This window comes from Tachypleus tridentatus, chromosome 11 (assembly GCF_004210375.1).
Source record: "Tachypleus tridentatus isolate NWPU-2018 chromosome 11, ASM421037v1, whole genome shotgun sequence".
Taxonomy (NCBI): domain Eukaryota; kingdom Metazoa; phylum Arthropoda; class Merostomata; order Xiphosura; family Limulidae; genus Tachypleus; species Tachypleus tridentatus.
In genome coordinates this window covers 36,507,616-36,528,331 of record NC_134835.1, presented here as the reverse complement: position 1 = coordinate 36,528,331, position 20,716 = coordinate 36,507,616, and the positions used below count along the sequence as shown (strand labels likewise).

Sequence of the window (20,716 nt, the reverse complement as noted above, 5' to 3'; positions counted from 1 at the left end):
CTGACTCTTATCAGTGGGATATGCACCAGACATCTTAACGTTTCCACACTAATATATGCAATTTCGAAGTTAAGATGTTATTGGAAAACTATTTTAGTATAAGCTTTAAAAAAATCTTATGTTCTAATATGCCCTATGGCCCGGCATGGCCAGGAGGGTTAAGGCGTACGATTCGTAATCTGAGGGTTGCAGGTTCGAATCCCCATCGCGCCAAACATGCTCGCCATTTCAACCGTGGGCTACCTGTGTTCTGCTACTGGTATTGGTACTACACACAATGGCTATCTGTGCTCTGCTACTGGTATCGAAATTCAGTTTCTAGCCTTGTTAGTCCGCAGACATTTCACAACACCACAGGAGGACAAAACAATGGAACTGGCTGATGCACTACAGCACAAAGAAAATTGTTGTGAGGAGAACAAACTTCTTACAGACAGAGACATACAGCAGTTAGCAAAATGTTGAAGAACCATGGAGCAGCGTCATCTATTTAATAACACAGTTACTATTAAACACCAACCATGGACCAGCGTCATCTATTTAACAACACAGTTACTAATAAACAACACCAACCATGGACCAGCGTCATCCTTTTAACAGTACGGTTACTAATAAACAACACCAACCATGGACCAGCGTCATCTACTTAACAGTACAGTTACTAATAAACAACACACAACCATGAACCAGCATCATCTATTTAACAGCACAGTTACTAATAAACAACACTAACCATGAACCAGCATCATCTATTTAACGGTACAGTTACTAATAAACAATACCAACCGTGGATCAACATCATCTATTTAACAGTACAGTTACTAATAAACAACACCAACCATGAACCAGGATAATCTATTTAACAGTACGGTTACTAATAAACAACACTAACCATGAACCAGCATCATCTATTTAACAGTACGGTTACTAATAAACAACACACAACCATGGACCAGCATCATCTATTTAACAGTACGGTTACTAATAAACAACACCAACCATGGACCAGCATCATCTATTTAACAGTACGGTTACTAATAAACAATATCAACCGTGGATCAGACCCATCCATTTTAACAAGATCAACGTACAGGAAACTGTAAGAAACAAATCTTGATAGCTGTTGTACTATTCTTAAACCAATTAATTAAAGTTTCCGACAGAAAGACATGCACATACCATCAGTATTACACAGTTAACAAACAGAAATATTTCACTTGGTCAGATGAATCTCATCTTTTCTCTGAGAAAGCTATTGGGATACATCTCATTGACATGAACTGTGTTTCTTGATTACATTACATCCCCAAAATACCTGAGCTCTCTCGAGAATTAAATGTATCCTTTTATTCTCCATTTTGTATTGAAAGGATGATGGATATTGTCAAGATTACAATATTACTATCCACTGTATTGGTATTTGCTGATCATGATTGGTTTGAAGAACATTTTAGCAAGTACCACCATCATTTCTGGTTCTTCATCCACAAAGTATGAATCTAAAAGACAGTGCATCGTACTTTAAAGGCATCTACTCCTTTATGCCTAATCCTGGGAGATTAGAGATAATTCTAGTCACTGAATGCTAAAAATACAACACCATGTGCTCACACACTGAATATGTAATGGTATGAGTGAACAATATAGTGGAAGTGCACATTCTTAGAAATGTACAAGATATTTAAATTCAGCATCCAACTCAAGATTCGTGTTGAATAGACAATATTTAAACAAGAGATCCTTTTCTTGGAGTGTTTATCGAATAAAAACGCATGTAATCCCAACACTTTACAAAAAATGCGCATGCGTCAACATTAAAACCAAATCAGCATAAATTTCTGAACGTAAACGAAGAGAACATATTCCATTAACACTTTCAAAGTGTTTGTGGAGTATACCAGTTCAAATCACAGCATTATAATTACAACCTATGTGAGTAAGACGTAATTTAGGTTTCAGCATTGTATTGTATATATCTTACAAAGTGTCGTCACGTGTCTTTATATTTTTCGCTTTATTTAGAGCAATTTATATATTTTCATGCAAATACTTATCTTTGAACATGCTAAAGCAATAAATGTAGCATCTATTGTTTCGTTTACGACAAATTACTGGCTATTTGACATCCAATACGAACACAAAATAGTGTTATGGTTGTTTGAATAGGAAACGGCCATCTTGGAATAAAAATATTAATATTGATTGTTAAATAAAGTGGGGTTAAGGACAGTAACAGTCTATAAAATAACACCAAACCAATCCGACGGAACATTTACATAGCAGAAACTTCAGGACAGTAACAGCCTATAAAATAACACCAAACCAATCCGTCGGAACATTTACATAGCAGAAACTTCAGGACAGTAACAGCCTATAAAATAACACCAAATCAATCCGACAGAAATCTCACGTAGCAGACTCTTGAAGATAATAACGTCCTCCCAAACAGCACCATGCGAATCTGAAAAATACCTCTCAACAAATTTACTGTTATTGTAACAAAGGAGAACACGTGGCCCAAAATTTTGCTTTAATGAGGCTGTACACATCTTCTGCACTGTTATCAACTAAGAGTTTTAAGTTCCCGAAACCTCATAACCTTCTATACTTACCCTGACTTCTAACGTTTGTTTACTTAAAAGAAAAGGTAGAAAAAAACACAATTCAGCTTGATGGAAGGTTTGTCGTGTCGGACAACATTGCGTAATCATTACCATCAGTATATTCGTGGTGGACAATATGGAGGTCGCTTCAACAGCAAAAGAGTGCCTGAAGAATAATGTTTGTGTAGTGTAATGAAAGCTGAACGTTAGGGGTAATATTCAAATAACTGGACGTTGTTAATTATGGTTTAAGTTTGTATTGGAATAGCATTTCATGTTTTAAAAAGCGACTATTCGTTCTAGTTTTTATATATATATGTCTTCCTATGATGCACGAAGAGATGTTTTTAGCATCCAAAACTTAATAACCTTAAAACATGAACATATTATAATTAATACAGTTTTACAAATGTAAAGGCCCGGCATGGCCAAGCGTGTTAAGGCGTGCGACTCGTCATCCCGGTCGCACCAAACATGCTCGCTCTTTCAGCCGTGGGGGCGTTATAATGTGACGGTTAATCCCACTATTCGTTGGTAAAAGAGTAGCCCAAGAGTTGGCGGTGGGTGGTGATGACTAGCTGCCTTCCCTCTAGTCTTACACTGCTAAATTAGGGACGGCTAGCACGGATAGCCCTCGAGTAGCTTTGTGCGAAATTCAAAAACAAACAAACAAATGTAAAACGAAAGTTTCAAATTAGAAGGTACAGCTTAACTTTTTTATTAATCTAATAACATGACTGATGATTAGTTGTTATGGAAATCGTGTTGCTATTCTTATTTTTATATTTTTTTAAATAAGTTTTTCTTAATTAAGAGCTTATTTTAATTATGTCACCCTAATTATTCTAATCGTAAGGGCTAACAGGAAATAATAAAAAAATCTTACCATCTTTCCATTGGTCTTTCTCATTAGCTATATCTTAACATTAATCCTCTAAGACTTCGTACAAAAATTCAGTTTAGTGCATCAGAATTAGCAACGCGAAATCCAGAAAGTTAAAAATCCAAAGAACCAGAGAGAAAGATATTACTATTAATTGCCCTGCACTGCGTAATTTACAATATGTTAATAATTTTAATTGTTTGGGCCCACATAGTCGATTAATGACACACGAAGCAAAATGAATTAGTAACAGAAGAACCACGTGACTTTACGTTGGCTACCAATATAATTTGGAACACAACAAGTAAAATCACCCCCTAAAACACGTAAGAGTCAGGATGGCGTTCGCCGTATTGTCGTCATAACTTTTCCTTATCTTGTCCGCTTTCTTAGTACGTTAAAAGATTATGTCAGTAGAATATAAAATATATATAAAAGTAAACAACGAATTAAAGACAAGCGTTTTTAATGGAGATAACATAAGACAAATGAGAAAAGAAGTTAAAACACACATATACATCATCGTATGGATCTGGCGTTTTTAAATCTCGATATAATTTTTGTTTTTGCAATTACTTAGCGAAGATTGTCTATCTCTTAAGAAAATTAAAGCTTTGTTTCGCTTTTTTTTATCTCTCTCTAATAATTGCGTGTTGCAGAAGTTTTGTTTTATGTAATGAAGAAATACTGAAAATGTATCGAATAAATTCAGGTGTTTTAATCTGAAATACGCACGATTGTTTGTTTGTTTTTGAATTTCGCGCAAAGCTACTCGAGGGCTATCTGCGCTAGCCGTCCCTAATTTAGCAGTGTAAGACTAGAGGGAAGGCAGCTAGTCATCACCACCCACCGTCAACTTTTGGACTACTTTTTTACCAACGAATAGTGGGGTTGACCGTCACATTATAACGCCACGGCTGAAAGGGCGAGCATGTTTGGTGCGACCGAAATTCGAACCCGCGACCCTCAGATTATGAGTCGAAAGCCTTAACCCACCTGGCCATGCCGGGCACATACGCACAAACCAACAAAATGAATTAAAAATTTTGTATAATTGTATTCTTAAGATTTAATAGTTTGTATGTACATTCCTGATATGTTATATACTTGTAATAAATATTGTATGTTGTCATGCGCACAAATTTCTCGATTTCGGCACATAAGTAGCTCTTTTGTAAATAAAAACATAAATATAACCAAAACATATATAAGTTTAATTTCTTACTTACGAATACAAATAACAAAACACTACAACCTATGAACTCTTTTTGTTTGTTTTTTTCACTTTCTTATTTTCTACCGGTTTCGTGGTTTCAAAGGTCACTTCTCACTGTTTCATTATCCAGATAACTTACAACGAAATATAAATAACTTGAATTAATTAGATATCTTTCAAAATGTACAAAGTACAATACTTATTTAAATTAAATACTTTACACCCGAGTAAACTCATGAATAGATTAGTCTGAGCTTATCAAAGGGGGAACAGAGTATTTTTTTTTATTTTAGATTATGTGTAAACTTTACCTGAAGCCCTAAGTGACTCAGCTATAAGTGTGTACATTTATAGTGCTAAAAATTAGTATTAAATACCCGTGATGGACACAACACATATAGCTCTTTGTGTAGCTTTGCGTTTGACAAAAACTAAATAAACGACAAATCTGAGGAGTGACCTATTAGGTCACGAAACCGGTAGAAAATAATCATATATAGAAACAACAGAAAAATTCAAGGATTGCATTGTTTTATTACAAATTAATATTGTAAATATTGACGAAAAGGCAGATACAATGACGCCATTGTCTTCCTCACGGGAAGTAATAGTTAAATGGTTACTCATTGCCTTCCCTGTTATTACGTGACATCTAAGCTCAACAAAGTAATTGTATTACAGTGTTAACCAGATGCGAACCACGAATCCTAGGATACACAAATGGTCACCCTAACATCTCGGACATGTTCAATCTAAATATATATAATTTGTTTTTTTAAACACTTCATAAATTGACTTTTATAGACTGTTTTATCAAAATGACTTAGGTATATAAATGGTATAATTTTGTCTACATATTGTTTGTTTCTATGGGACCTTTTTGGCCTCCGTCAAAGCGTTTAACGCCTTATGAAAGTTGATTTTAATAATTGGAATTAAGATGAGACATTCAAAAATGTCTATTTAAGCAGATGAATTACTTAATGTGATCCTACAGAGAAAGATTTAATCACGATATGTCTTAAATTGGGAGAGTTAAGATAGAACTGTATTTTAAATATCGTTGTTTCGTTATGATTATAACAATTATAGCGATATGATACGTGTACCTGCCAGTATACGAGTATATGGTAGATCATAAGAGAGAAAAAGACACAGACATTTAATTAATATTGACCCAGATAATCAGGTTGATTTTTATTCTTTTATTTGTATTAAAGGCCAGAAATATAGTTAACAACGAGAGTATCCGACATCCGCTGCATTATAATACTTATATCTGAGAGCTTAAGAAAAGTATATTTAATTAGCTACACTGCTTGCTCTTATCGGAGATTAATACTAATTATACAAGTCATTATAATCTTTTAATGGTACGCGGACCATAGTCAGTAAAAGAACAAAATAAACACTAATTAATACGAATTATATATATATATATATATAACTAAAACAGAAACAGTTACACAACGTTTTACTGAAAGTCATTAAATCCCTCTGAAGTTGTTTTCATTGTTAATCGCTCTACAGTTTTTCATAGTAAATCCTTATGTGGTTGTTTTCATGGAAAATCCCTCTGAAGTTGTTTTCACTGTTGATCGCTGTATAATTGTTTTCGTGATAAATGTAGTTGTTTTCATGGTAAATCCCTGTGTGTAGTTCTTTTCACGATAAATCCCTGAGTATTTATTGTAGTTAAACTCGTTTTACACGTTCGTTTAATTTGTTTTCATTTCTAACATTCTCACAACATGAATAATTCTACAGGCCATCACCGAGTTAAGATATTCACAATTTGTACAGTTTCTTCGACAGCTGGTTAAACTAAAGGTGTTCTAACTAATATACCGATGATCTTTAACATGTAACAAAGTTATGTAATTAACTTCACAACAACAGACTTGCATCTACGTATGCTGCTCCGGGTAAGGCGATACGTCAGTATACTTTCCTCAATTAATAAGTTGTAGCTGGTCCTGAGGAAGATGACAAGTTACGGTTACAAAACGACCTGGATCGCGAATCGTTTATTGATTCTTCCATTATAAATGGGAAAGATCAAATATTAATGTAGAAACAAGTTAAATGTAGCCCAACGTGATACAAAAAAAAAATGGCTTGCAGATATTTCACGTGCGGTTTTTGGTTTCGTCAAAATCGCTTTGCACGTACCTGGGCACAAGCTTCAGTCATGGCACTCGTACAGAAACATATTAAACGTAACAATCTCGCTGTAAACGATTGTGTTCAGAGCTACTGATTTCTGTTTATTTCGCATACAAGTACGCATATCAAATTAAAATGAATTAACATTTGTACGCATACCTCGAGTTTGCCAATCATTTCAGTTTCTACTACGTGAAGCCGACATCGAACGAAATTCATGTTTGATGCCGGTCGTAGCACGGGTACCTTCGTCCATCGCCTGTGTTCAGGAGACCTGCATCATAAATGACGCACACGCATGCTACTCCGCTAATAAAATAAATACATTCGTTAGCAGATATAAATATAATATATATAAAACACGTACCAGTACTGTACTGGATAATAAGTTGATGATACTTTGATTAAGGTAACTTAATAGTATAAGTCTAGAGGGAAGGCAGCTAGTCAACACCACTCACCGCCAACTTTTGGGTTACTATTTTACCAACGAAAAGTTGAATTGAATGTAACTTTATAACGCCCTCACGACTGAACGAGCGAGCAAGTTTGGTGTGAGGGGATCGAACTAGCGACCCTCAGATTACGAGTCGATCGCCCTAACCACCTGGCCATGCCGGGCCACTGATGAGTAGTAAAAGCAAATCGGGTATACACACGCCCAGCTCCTGGTGTTGCTGGGACGCTGAAATATAGCTAACAAAAACAAGAACCAAAGGTCTCGTTCATTACTTTACTCTAATCCTGTCTAAAAGAATCCCAAGTACCGCAGCTATTGAGGATTCCCTTTTGTTCTCCCAAGAATTTCCTTAATTTTCTAAAATAGACTTGCAAGAGTGGATATTTTTACCGAAATAAAGAACACTTTATACGAACTGTAATTATGAACCAGAAGATAATATTTTTGATTTACCTTTCTTTCTAATAACTTTTATGCTTCAATCTTTAAACATGGAGCTTCCGAAAATATCCGATCTCATTATTTTATGTACGATGGAGTTAAATGCTACAGTGAATCTATTGTGTTTCTTGCTGAAATGTTTACATAACAACGATAATATAACACTTATCTTTCTAAAGATCGTTTGTTTGTTTTTTTAAATTTCGCGCAAAGCTACTCGAGAGCTGTCTGTACTGGCCGTCCCTAATTTAGCAGTGTAAGATTAGAAAGAAGATAGCTAGTCGTCACCACCCACAGCCAACACTTGGGTTACTCTTTTACCAACGAATAGTGGAATTGACCGTCACAATATAACTCCCCCACCACGGCCGAAAGGGCGAGCATATTTGGTGCGACGGGGATTCGAACCTGCGATTCTCGGATTACGAGTCGAGTGCCTTAATCATCAAACATGCTCGTCCTTTAAGCCGTAGGAGAGTTACAATGTGACGGTCAATCCCACTATTCCTTAGTAAAAGAGTAGCCCAAGAGTTGGCGGTGGGTGGTAATGACTAACTGCCTTCCCTCTAACACTTCTAAATTAGAGACGGATAACGTAGATGCCCTCGTGTAGCTTCGCTCGAAATTCAAAACAAACAAACACTTTGTTTAAAAAGTGAAACATTAAGTCAGAATATACTCTGTATTTTGAAGTGCATATTTGAACCAAACAGGTTTCAGTCTCACGATTCTGTTAAAGAGAAAGTGTTTTAACAGGCAAGGAAAGTGTTACCACATTATTTGTAGTGATGAAATTCAGGACTTACAAACAATACCAGATTGTTTGCACAACTCAATGTTGCCATGGCTGTTGACAGTGCTGTCAAAATTTCAAGACTAATGTTCTTGTAATTATAACCTGTCTTAACTCTGAGCTTCAGCTATCTAATGACGCAATAAAACTTTGTTAATAACCTTACAGTGTGTGTTAGGTGTTGAACTTCCTGATAAGTTGATAGTCCTGTTGACCGACAACACTATTGTTACTCTGTATTTCGTAGAAATGTGTTTATATATGAACCTACCCAATAGTGTTAATGTTCCCTCTTGAAAAATACAGTCTCGAAAGTCCTGGTTAAAAGTATCTATACACCTATCAGTGTTAACACTCTCTGAAAGTTCAAAAGTCTACGTATGAAGTCAAAAAAGAGAGGTAATATTCTCAGATAGCTCAAACTAATGGTGTTAACACTGTGAAACTAGTAAAACGAGGCAATAACACTTTTAACCTTTATTTCACAAAAGTGTTTACCTACTCTATCTGAGCATGAAGCAAGCACACAGTATTAATACTAGCTTGTGATCGTCTACTCCAGATAATCTGTGTTAATCCAATATATGAAGCTACGCCATTTTATTAAACTTCTTTAGGAATGACGTAATCCAGTTAAACTATAGTATCAGTATGAACCTAGAAGCATATGGAATACTGCTCAGATCAACCTTAGTTCTAACAAACTCTGTTAACACTACGAACCAACAATCTACAAACTTCTTCAACTTGCTCGGTGTTAAAACTCTGAATTTACCAAGCATCGTTAGTTTGTAAACCTTTAAACTGTGCAAACGACTTCAGACCTCAAGGTTATCTTTATCCTGTGCTTCTAGTACTCGAAATATCTTAACGATACAACAATATTTTTGTAACCCTTATAATCCAGGCACTCTCTGCTAACACTAGTATCCAAGATTAAACTGGTCACGGTTAGATCAGGTAAAAGTAAACTTACCCTACATGGTTTACACAATGTAATGATTATTGAAGAGGTTAAAGATACATGTGTTAAAAATGGAATATTTTAAAGGTGTAGTTTGTTTAATTTGGTTTCATCCTGAAAAAAAAACATTGTACGTGTTTTACTTATGGTACAACATGTTTAATTCTGATAAACAGATATTTTGTAACTAGAAACACATACCTATATGTATTAAACCTCAATTGAAAATGACACAAAAGACAGCAAACAGCATTTCATTTCGCAAAGAAACAAAATTGGTTAAACTAACAGAAGGTTCTATCTTTAAAGTTAAACTTTGCACCAGATATACTTGAAGGTTTTCTCAATTTTTGTTTACATAGGATTCATCTAATACACTCTATTGAAAGTTTGATCAGCCCTAAACATTCCATTTCCCTTTAGCTTCCTAACAGACACTTCGTGTTTATTACTTGAGTTGGTGAATTTCGTAAAGGTTACAAAATCAAGAATAACAAAGTCAATTTTATCGCAACCATAAAATATTTACTTAGTCAACAGTGTTCTAACTACATGTAGCAACATCGGTATTTGATTAACATTGGATATATTAGGGCGGCAAAGCGCTATAAACCCTCTAATAAGAACGAGTTATTTTATATTACCTATCACTTACTCCGGTAAAGGCAAATGAAAACTTATATTGTTGAATCTAGGTCGTGCACTATAGTAATATGGGTATTAAACGTAAACTCTTGGTGATAGTGTCGTGTCATAGTTTGTTTCTCAAGGAGTTTTCATTTTTTTTCCTTTTCTTTTTGACTGACTTTCATAACTACATTGGCTTTTTTTTTCACGATCGAGGCAAACAGTGGATCCCGGTAAAATGTATAAGCAAATAATAATTCTCCTTAATAAAGAATTCGGTTCTCTTTATGAATTTGCACGACAATAAATGCAGATAAAATACAAGATATATTAATTAATTCTTTATAAAATAAGCAGGCAATTAGTTTCATTGACAAACTATCCTCACCAGTCAGTCCCACACATCAAGGCACCATTGTGACTAACAATATTCATTAATTGATTTTTGTTTAACTCAGAAGGAATTTTTGAGAACATATTAATGTGTACTGAATAATTAAGAACCTTACTTCAGCTTGCTAGTCTAATGTTTACTGAATAATTAAGAACCTTACTTCAGCTTGCTAGTCTAATGTTTACTGAATAATTAAGAACCTTACTTCAGCTTGCTAGTCCTAAATTATACGTTTTTTTTCACACTGCCTTAATACTTTCTTACAATCTCTTTATGTTATTTTAAGCCACGTATGTTGTAATCACTTCAGTAAATACTATTTCTGATTACATATGTTTGGGGAATTTTTGTTTACTTGTTATTTTTTCCTAAATCTAGAAATACATATTATTCAATCTACTTTAAGGTTTATGTTAGTTTCACTTCAGATTCCTGGCGTTATTTTATTTGAAAAAACTGCCAAATTTTACATCCGTAAGAATTCAAAACCTGTTCTTTCAGAAGTGAAAGAAAAATGAATTAATCTAATCATTTCTTCAAAGAAAGAGGGGGGGAGATCATATGAGCTTTATTGTGAATGTTGTAGACATTTGTTTTTCTTTTAGAGTACTGCAGCTTATTCTCGTTTGCCTGACGCACATGCGTCAAAATAATAGGAGTAAGGAGAATAGGAATGAGCAACATATTGCAAGCCTACAACTTTATAAACGTAAAATCGTACCATGCTCAGGAACAGTACAGACACACAGAAAACCATCTTGTGAGGATTGTGGTCTTGAAGAAGGATGGTTTAACCAACAAGCCCGTTAGGTAGTTTTATAATGATTGTTTAACCAGTGGCAGAGCGGGATATCTGCGGATTTACAACTCTCGAAAGCGGGTTTTGATACCTATGGTGGGCAGAATACATATAGCCCTTTGTGTTGCTTTTCTACTTAACTACAAACAAATGAATAAAAAACATACATGTAAAATTAGATGCATGACAATTGTAGTCTGTACTGCGTGTGAAAAAACCGAAATTTTAATACATATGAAGTAGTGTAGGTGGTTTAATCAGTTCTACTTTATCATGTTTTCTATAAAACAAAACATGCAGTATGGCACCAAAGACTTGTCCACATTCAACTGTAACTATATAAATATGTCTGCCATACAGAAGAAAAAAAAAAAAACAGATTTTCTGGGATACCTAAAATTAAACGGTCCCCCTGAGCTTTCTCTCTGTCGTATCCGGAATCGACTAGCCACATACAGAAATAATACTGTATTTTCCGCAAAGCTAATTCGAACTTGGATACGTTAGGAACGTTAATTTTTGTCAGAAATGTTTGTTTGTTTTGAATTTCGCGCAAAGCTACTCGAGGGCTATCTGTGCTAGCCGTCCCTAATTTAGCAGTGTAAGACTAGAGGGAAGGCAGCTAGTCATCACCACCTACGGTCAACTCTTGGACTACTCTTTTACCAAAGAATAGTGGGATTGACCGTAACATTATAAAGGGCGAGCATATTTGGCGCAACCGGGATTGGAACTCTCGGATTACGAGTCGAATACCTTAACACGCTTGGCCATGCCGGGCCGCCAAAAATGAAATATTCTTCTTGTAGAAGTATGCTGGGTTTGACCTTCCTTTCGGTTATGTATCATTTATTATAAAAGTCAGTTTTTGTTTTTGTTTTATATGACAAGGCCTAGCCCCAAACGTTATTTTTAACATATTATAGGCTATTATAATTATGTGCACATTTTAGAAATTCGCAAAACTATAGGCTATATTTTGATCCCAGATCGTTGTCTGGACCTGCATGTTACAAAGAATCAAGTACAAGAAAATGTTACCTATAATATTTTATTTAACAGTTAAAAGTAAAAATGTGGTAAAGAATAACGATTTATATGGACACGTGCCACGTGCATTAGGATCCCGTGGTAATTTTGTTTGTCGAAATAAATACTAAATAATATTTCTGGAATTCCCATCAAACACAAGCTTGCTATTTTTAGAATCCTATATATATTTATATATATATATTGGCAGAATAATGGGCCATTACTTTCCAACATCTTTATAAAAGTATTAAAAGTATGGTCAAGGGAGAACACTTTCTGATATTTTTTGTTTTTTCGTTTTCGTCTTTCCTCCAATAGGGAACAGTGTTCGGTGTTTATGCGGCAGGAAACAACCTGGCTTTACTCGTAGTGAATGTTTGTTGCTGTGCGGTCGCTTCTAAACTCCAGCCCTTCTTTCCCCTAACTATATTATTTCTGAGCTGAAGGTGCCCATTTTCGCTAGAGTTTCTGATGGGTTATAAACTTCTTGTAAGACCAGTCAGCTGTGTCTCCATGTTGTCACATTATAAAACCAGCTTTAAGAAGAGAATACAGACGTCAAAAACATGATAGGTTTTCCCTGCGGGAGAGTAACACGTAATAAAGTATAATATCTTCTCCGGTTTGAGACCGTTTACTTTTATAAGTTTAGTAAATGTCACGTAACTTACAAACTAATCTTCAAAATCTTCAGTTGTGCTGTTTTATCACTTGGAACGCTTCTGTTTTGAAAGAGAAAAAGCAAATACAATTTCAGAAAGTGTTTTCTAGAAATTTCACGCTACCTGACGTGTTGTTAAATTATGTCATCTGTCAGTCACACTATTTTAACGTGTTCTACTTTCATAAATCTGACAGTCCAATAACGTAATCCTTTCGTAATCAATACGTTTTACTGTATGTGGATGAATACAACTGATATTTTCGATAGAAAGAACTAGAATATTCTTAGCGTTCTCGTAACTTCAATTGAAAACGAAGAAAAAAAACGTTTACATTCTTTAAAACGACTTTCTTGACTACGACAGAAACACAGATATCAGTTATGAAACAGTCACTCCGGAAAATGTACGTTTTCCTTGCAACACCAAGATAGTTCCTCAGAATTATCGTTTAAAGATATTAGTTAAACGTTATAAACGTATCTCCACAGCTTTACCAACTCCATTTAGTTTGACATAAGTTAATATCTTGGTTTGAGAGTAATACACACACACACACACACACACTAAGCCTACTTATTTACATCAATTATTTTCTACTTAAGTTGTGAATTTAATTTCAAAACATATAAAAGAAGACGGTTTGTATACGGAGATCCAACACAGTGTTTCTTGCGTGTGATTAACTCTACAGAGAGGGAAGTTTCTGAAGGTAGATCCAATTTTCGAACATTTGCATTCCTTTGCTTTAGCTAGTAAACCTAATAATGTGTGTGCCACTCAGTACTTAAAGTATTTAATGTTCTTGTTTCATAAAGGAAAATAATAAAGAAAGGGAGTTTAAACAAAGCGTGACATGAACATTGCACCTTAAGGATCAAGTATACTAGAAGTGCAATCAATAGTTCGTAGTTCCCTTAATTAAACGTAAAATGTTTATTTTGTTTCTAATCACCGGAACAAATATCCAATCCCAAATATTCAGGAAGACATCATAAACGACTTGATAGATGCAAAAGTTATGTTTGTTATTCATGGATAAACACAAGTACTTTGATCACAAATTGCACAGACTAACGACGCTTCGAGTGAAAAACGATTTCACGACAGTTTTCTATATTCATGTTAGTGAGGCTAAATCGTTTCGTTAACAATGTTAACGCGTCTAGGTATTTTTATGCGTGTTGTATAACGCCGACATGGTTTGTTATTGTTATTTTTCTGTCTCTATTTTATGTGTCTAATGAAATTCTTCTGCCTCCACGTAACTCAAGGGCTAACAAATCTTGATTTACGTGATACATAATGTTATGTCTAATTGTCAAGAAGCAGTATGCTGGATAAATAAGACTTTAGACGCCTTACACTGGAAATGAAAAAAAATATTAACTCACGAAACGTGCATACATTAAAATCTATATAATGAAAATATAGATCAGTATATATTATTGAATTGTCTTACATATCTTTTTTTTCATAATTATTACATGTAGCTCTTGTCTTAGATATAAACGTTTTATTGAACTGGAATGCCTTGCAAATATATATATTCTGCTGGTTAAAGCCGTGTAATGTAACGTAGTTTTTTTTTTACTTTTTCTAGAATATAAGAGTTTCTCAAGTCCCTAAAGAGTAGCCATTGTCTAATTCTCGGTAAATCCAAACATGGTAGCGCCATTTCTTCCCTTGGGAAGGAGATGATTTTATATATCTGCATATTTCATACAACTGGAGACACACATAGCAATGTAATAGAACACAAATCAGTGTTCTCGCATACAAAATAATACAACGAATTTCATAATTCATATTTATTCATATGTAACCAAAACTCATTTCACACGCTCGCGCACATTTGTACTCAATGTATTTTTATTCATATGTACATTTCACTGTATTTTTTTTTACTTTTTAGTGTCTTAGTTAACATGTATCTGTAGCGTTGTTTAAAACGGCATATAGATAAAGTACCAACATGGGTATTTATACATTTGACGCCGTTATTTACATAATGCTAGCAACCTAGTATACACTCGAACTTCACCAGTACAGTTCTATTCTAGTGACCTTTATGTTACATAATACAATTTTACTTTTCTCTGGGCCAGACGTGGCCGGGTGGTTAAGGCACTCGGCTCGTAATCTGAGGGTCGCGAATTCGAATCTAAGTCACACCAAACATGCTCATCCTTTCAGTCGTGGGGACGTTATAATGTTACGGTCAATCCCACTATTCGTTGGTAAAAGAGTAGTCCAAGAGTTGAAGGTTGGCGGTGATGACTAGCTGCCCTCCCTCTAGTCTTACACTGCTAAATTATCCTAGCGCGGAATTCAAAAACAAACAAACAAACAATATTTTTCTCAATAACTAAAGTACTGAAACAATTTCGAATTAGTTAAGAACGATGTCAATCTTAAAAGCCATCTGGCAGCAGGACTTCACAGTTGGGTTCAAAACAAAACTTACGTAAATTGAAATTGATTTCAGCTGCTTTTAATCTTATTACGCGTAGTCGATTAGGCCTGATGAGGAGCATGCAAGATATAAAATCTAATTATAAGCTTCATATTAGCGCTCTTAATGTAAATTACATTGAACGTCCAGCCACACTTTTGTTGAAATATTACTGATTCGTTCAGCATTGTAAGTAAGCCATTAATCAAAGTTTATGAAGTTGCTTTATAGAAATAGAAATATTAGACTTTAACTCAACGAAAAAATTCGGCACGTATACATTTTTGTGCTTTCATATTGGCTGTAAAAAAAGACAAACTATATTTTCACTATGTATTCTCCGAATTATGATAAAGAATACTCCTTCCTGTATATTTTCGAGGTATATTAAATAAAAGACATTCCTTATAGATAGACATCTCACATGGTAACTGTTAGAAACGAATTAGAATGACTAAGAAACAAGAAACTAAGAGTTATAATAATTAAATTTTTACATGATCTATTTGATATTATTTTAGGCTCGGCACAAGGCCCTCATGAACGAAGACTTCTGAACGATCTACTTCGAGACTACAATGTTATGGAAAGGCCAGTAGCCAATGAGTCCGATCCGCTGTTGCTCAGTTTTGGCGTAACCTTACAGCAGTTGATTGATGTGGTAAGACGGCTTAGTTCTGCGCAATATAATGATAGATATGTTTAGCTTATTGTAGGTTCTTTACATAAAAACCAATTTTTTTATCCTCTGTCGTTTGTGATTAAAAGTTATTTTATAAATAAAAGTGTGTGATGACTCCAAACATTTATGTAACTATGGCGATCCCTGGAGGAAAAAATTCATGTTTGTTTTTAACTTGAACAATCATTGCGTTTTAAACATGAAAGTATTCAAAGAAAGGTATGAAATATATATGTTTCGTCCATTCTCTCTACATCTCTGAGTAAATCTGTTTATTACACGTTCTTTCAGGCTATCATTTGGTTGGTTCTATAAAATAATCTTTCAAACGTTACTTTCATCTTATATCAGAAAAAAGACAGCGTACTATCCTGATAATACAACAGATTTTTTCTCAGACTTCACTAGTTTTATCAGATATTTTCCTCATACTGTTCACAGTTATCAGCTGGTTTCACATCGTGATACAGCTCTAGTCTTTTCTTTATACGTTTATCTCATTCGTTCTATAAATATGTTTTTCGCTGCCCATCTGAAAGGCTGCTATTACAACTAGACCACGTGCGAAAGTTGAAACTAATATTGGTTCTGAACTCAACCATAAATTTGTTTTAACGTCGAGTCGCAGTTCGTTCGGTAAGAAAAATGTCATTTTTTTTTTCTCTCCACAGTAAAAGAAACGTAATACGCCATTGACGAGATCGAATAATATTTTATTTATAATTGTAACAGTCGTTTACGATTTTCAATAAAATTTTGATCGCATTTCTTGATTTTATCGAAAACGTAGAATTACGTTTTTGGATAATGAGTTAAGAATTTACGTTATGCATTTTAATATGCAGTGGAATCTCGTTAAGATATTTTAAGGTAGAATGGTCAGTTCAGTCATCGCTAAAGTTATTAAATAATCATTTTTATGTCTCAATTTGAAACGTAATTTAGATACTTTTCCATATTAATTTATTTCGATGTTTATGTGAAGATTTGTTTAGCTTCCCTTATTAAAGAAATGCATTTTCAATCTTTGTGATAAAAATGAATTTAGCCCAAACAGGATATTAAAAAAGAAAAATCACTTACTGAAAATAACTTACAGTTAGTTTCCACTTACATTATTTACGTAATTATTATTATTATTGGGTTAATAATTTCCATGTGGTTTTATACCCTTATACTACTCTCGAATTACTTTTTGTGTAACCAGTATTTTTAGTTTAATTTTCACGTTATTCATGCTCATGAGTTCAGTATATGTAAAACTTATTGTTATATTTCTGGTTTGTTTTCGTGTAGCTAACATTCGCATAATAATATTCATGAAGATGGAGCTTAAAATTTTCATGTGAACTTGTAGTTTATTTACATTATTTGATGTGATATAAACATTCGATCGTTAGTAAGCGTGTTAAGGCGTTCGACTCCTAATCCGAGGGTTGCGGGTTCGAATCCAGGTCGCACCAAACATGATCGCACTTTCAGCCGTGAGGGCGTTATAATGTCACGATCAATCACTATTCGTTGGTAAAAGAGTAGCTCAAGAGCTGAAGGTGGGTGGTGATGACTAGCTGCCTTCCTTCGAGTCTTACATTGCTAAATTAGGAACGTCTTAGCGCAGATAGCCCTCGAGTAGCTTTGCGCGAAATTTAAAAACAAAACAAACAATCAAATCGATCGTTAGTAAGCGTATAGTTTTACACACTAATTGAGTTTATCGATTAGCTTTATTTCAATTAATATTATCTCGTTAGTTTGCATTTATACGTTAGTTTATGTGTGGTTCACACATTAACACAATTTTGTTTCTTTATGTAGTTTACGCTTTCATGTTTTTTTGCCTGTTAATTATATTTTCGTGCTGATTTTGTGATTGTATGATTTTATTTGTGCTATTTGAGTGTAGCGTAAGATTATGACTAGCATTTTCCAGGTATCTATTTAACCTTACATTTTGTTTTTCCTCTAAAACGTAATTTTGCGTATAATTTATTCCATTAATTTATAGTGAACACTTCTTATCCCAAGCGTAGCTTGTCTGCCCGTCTTTTGTTTACTACAAGATTCGATAATGGACTATTTGTGCTGCGCCAATTACAGAGATCAAACGTGAAACTTTAGTGCTATTTCTCTCCAAACTTACCACTATGCCATGTTGCACATTGTAGTATAGAATCTAAAGTTGTTATAGATTCACTTTACAATTCCCAATTCGAATGTTACTATTAAGTAGCTTACATCCATAGGTTAGTTTAAATGTGATTCCACGGTATAATTCTATTTCATTTCGTGAAAACCATTCCATCCTTCAGAAAAGCTTTGGCCTAGTATCCAGCCAAATGATAAGAGACGTTGTTATTTACTTGTGCTAAATAAAACCTTAAGATCAGAGGTTCTTGAACCACACATTCACAGAATCTTCAGCTTTTCTATATGACTAGTTGCGAGAAAAACGTCAAAGTTATGACACATGAAAATGTGCGTTTATTTAATATGTAACAGTAGTAAATGTAATAGTAGCAGAAAGTGTGTAAGAGTGTTCTTTAGCTTAAATTTGTTGTAACAGTAGTAGATGTAATAGTAGCAGAAAGTGTGTAAGAGTGTTCTTTAGTTTAAATTTATTGTAACAATAGTACATGTAATAGTAGCAGAAAGTTTGTAAGTGCTCTTTAGTTTAGATTTGTTGAACAGTAGAAGAACATTTATAAGAGTGTTCTTTAGTTTAAATTTGTTATAACAGTATTAGATGTAATACTAGCAGAACGTTTGTAATAATTTCCTTTAGTTTAACTTTGTTGTGAAAGTAGTAGATGTAGTAGTAGCAGAAAGTTTGTAAGAGTGCTCTTTATTTGTAAAACAAGTTGTTAGAGTAATAATAACGGTTTGGAAGAGTGTCCTTTTTTGTAAAACAGGTTGTAACAATAGTAGAAGTAGTAATAGAAGATAGTTTGGAATAGTGTCCTTTTTTGTAAAACAGGTTGTAACAATGGTTGAAGTAGTAATAGAAGACAGTTTGGAATAGTGTTCTTTATTTGTAAAGCAGGTTCTAAAAATAGTAGAAGTAGTAATAGAAGACAGTTTGGAATAGTGTCTTTATTTGAAAAACAGGTTGTAACAATAGTAGAAGTAGTAATAGAAGATAGTTTGGAGTAGTGTCCTTTTTTGTAAAACAGGTTGTAACAATGGTTGAAGTAGTAATATAAGATAGTTTGGAATAGTGTTCTTTATTTGTAAAGCAGGTTGTAACAATAGTAGAAGTAGTAATAGAAGATAGTTTGGAATAGTGTCCTTTTTTGTAAAACAGGTTGTAACAATGGTTGAAGTAGTAATAGAAGACAGTTTGGAATAGTGTTCTTTATTTGTAAAGCAGGTTGTAAAAATAGTAGAAGTAGTAATAGAAGATAGTTTGGAATAGTGTCTTTATTTGAAAAACAGGTTGTAACAATAGTAGAAGTAGTAATAGAAGATAGTTTGGAGTAGTGTCCCTTTTGTAAAACAGGTTGTAACAATGGTTGAAGTAGTAATATAAGATAGTTTGGAATAGTGTTCTTTATTTGTAAAAGCAGGTTGTAACAATAGTAGAAGTAGTAATAGAAGATAGTTTGGAATAGTGTCCTTTTTTGTAAAACAGGTTGTAACAATGGTTGAAGTAGTAATAGAAGGTAGTTTGGAATAGTGTTCTTTATTTGTAAAGCAGGTTGTAACAATAGTAGAAGTAGTAATAGAAGACAGTTTGGAATAGTGTCTTTATTTGTAAAACAGGTTGTAACAATGGTTGAAGTAGTAATAGAAGACAGTTTGGAATAGTGTTCTTTATTTGTAAAGCAGGTTGTAAAAATAGTAGAAGTAGTAATAGAAGACAGTTTGGAATAGTGTCTTTATTTGAAAAACAGGTTGTAACAATAGTAGAAGTAGTAATAGAAGATAGTTTGGAGTAGTGTCCTTTTTTGTAAAACAGGTTGTAACAATGGTTGAAGTAGTAATATAAGATAGTTTGGAATAGTGTTCTTTATTTGTAAAGCAGGTTGTAACAATAGTAGAAGTAGTAATAGAAGATAGTTTGGAATAGTGTCCTTTTTTGTAAAACAGGTTGTAACAATAGTAGAAGTAGTAATAGAAGGTAGTTTGGAATAGTGTTCTTTATTTGTAAAGCAGGTTGTAACAATAGTAGAAGTAGTAATAGAAGACAGTTTGGAATAGTGTCTTTATTTGTAAAACAGGTTGTAACAATGGTTGAAGTAGTAATATAAGATAGTTTGGAATAGTGTTCTTTATTTGTAAAGCAGGTTGTAACAATAGTAGAAGTAGTAATAGAAGATAGTTTGGAATAGTGTCCTTTTTTGTAAAACAGGTTGTAACAATGGTTGAAGTAGTAATAGAAGGTAGTTTGGAATAGTGTTCTTTATTTGTAAAGCAGGTTGTAACAATAGTAGAAGTAGTAATAGAAGACAGTTTGGAATAGTGTCTTTATTTGTAAAACAGGTTGTAACAATGGTTGAAGTAGTAATAGAAGACAGTTTGGAATAGTGTTCTTTATTTGTA

General features: G+C 33.9%; 1 protein-coding gene across 2 annotated transcripts in view; it reads left to right on the top strand.

Annotated features, from left to right (window-relative positions):
- Positions 1 to 20,716, top strand: part of LOC143231937 (neuronal acetylcholine receptor subunit alpha-7-like) — a 135,625-nt gene that overhangs the window by 81,931 nt on the left and 32,978 nt on the right. For both annotated transcript variants that reach the window (XM_076466816.1, XM_076466817.1), the window contains exon 2: positions 16,017 to 16,156. In XM_076466816.1, coding sequence (XP_076322931.1) covers positions 16,017 to 16,156 — 140 coding nt within the window. The remainder of the gene's footprint in view (positions 1 to 16,016; positions 16,157 to 20,716) is intronic.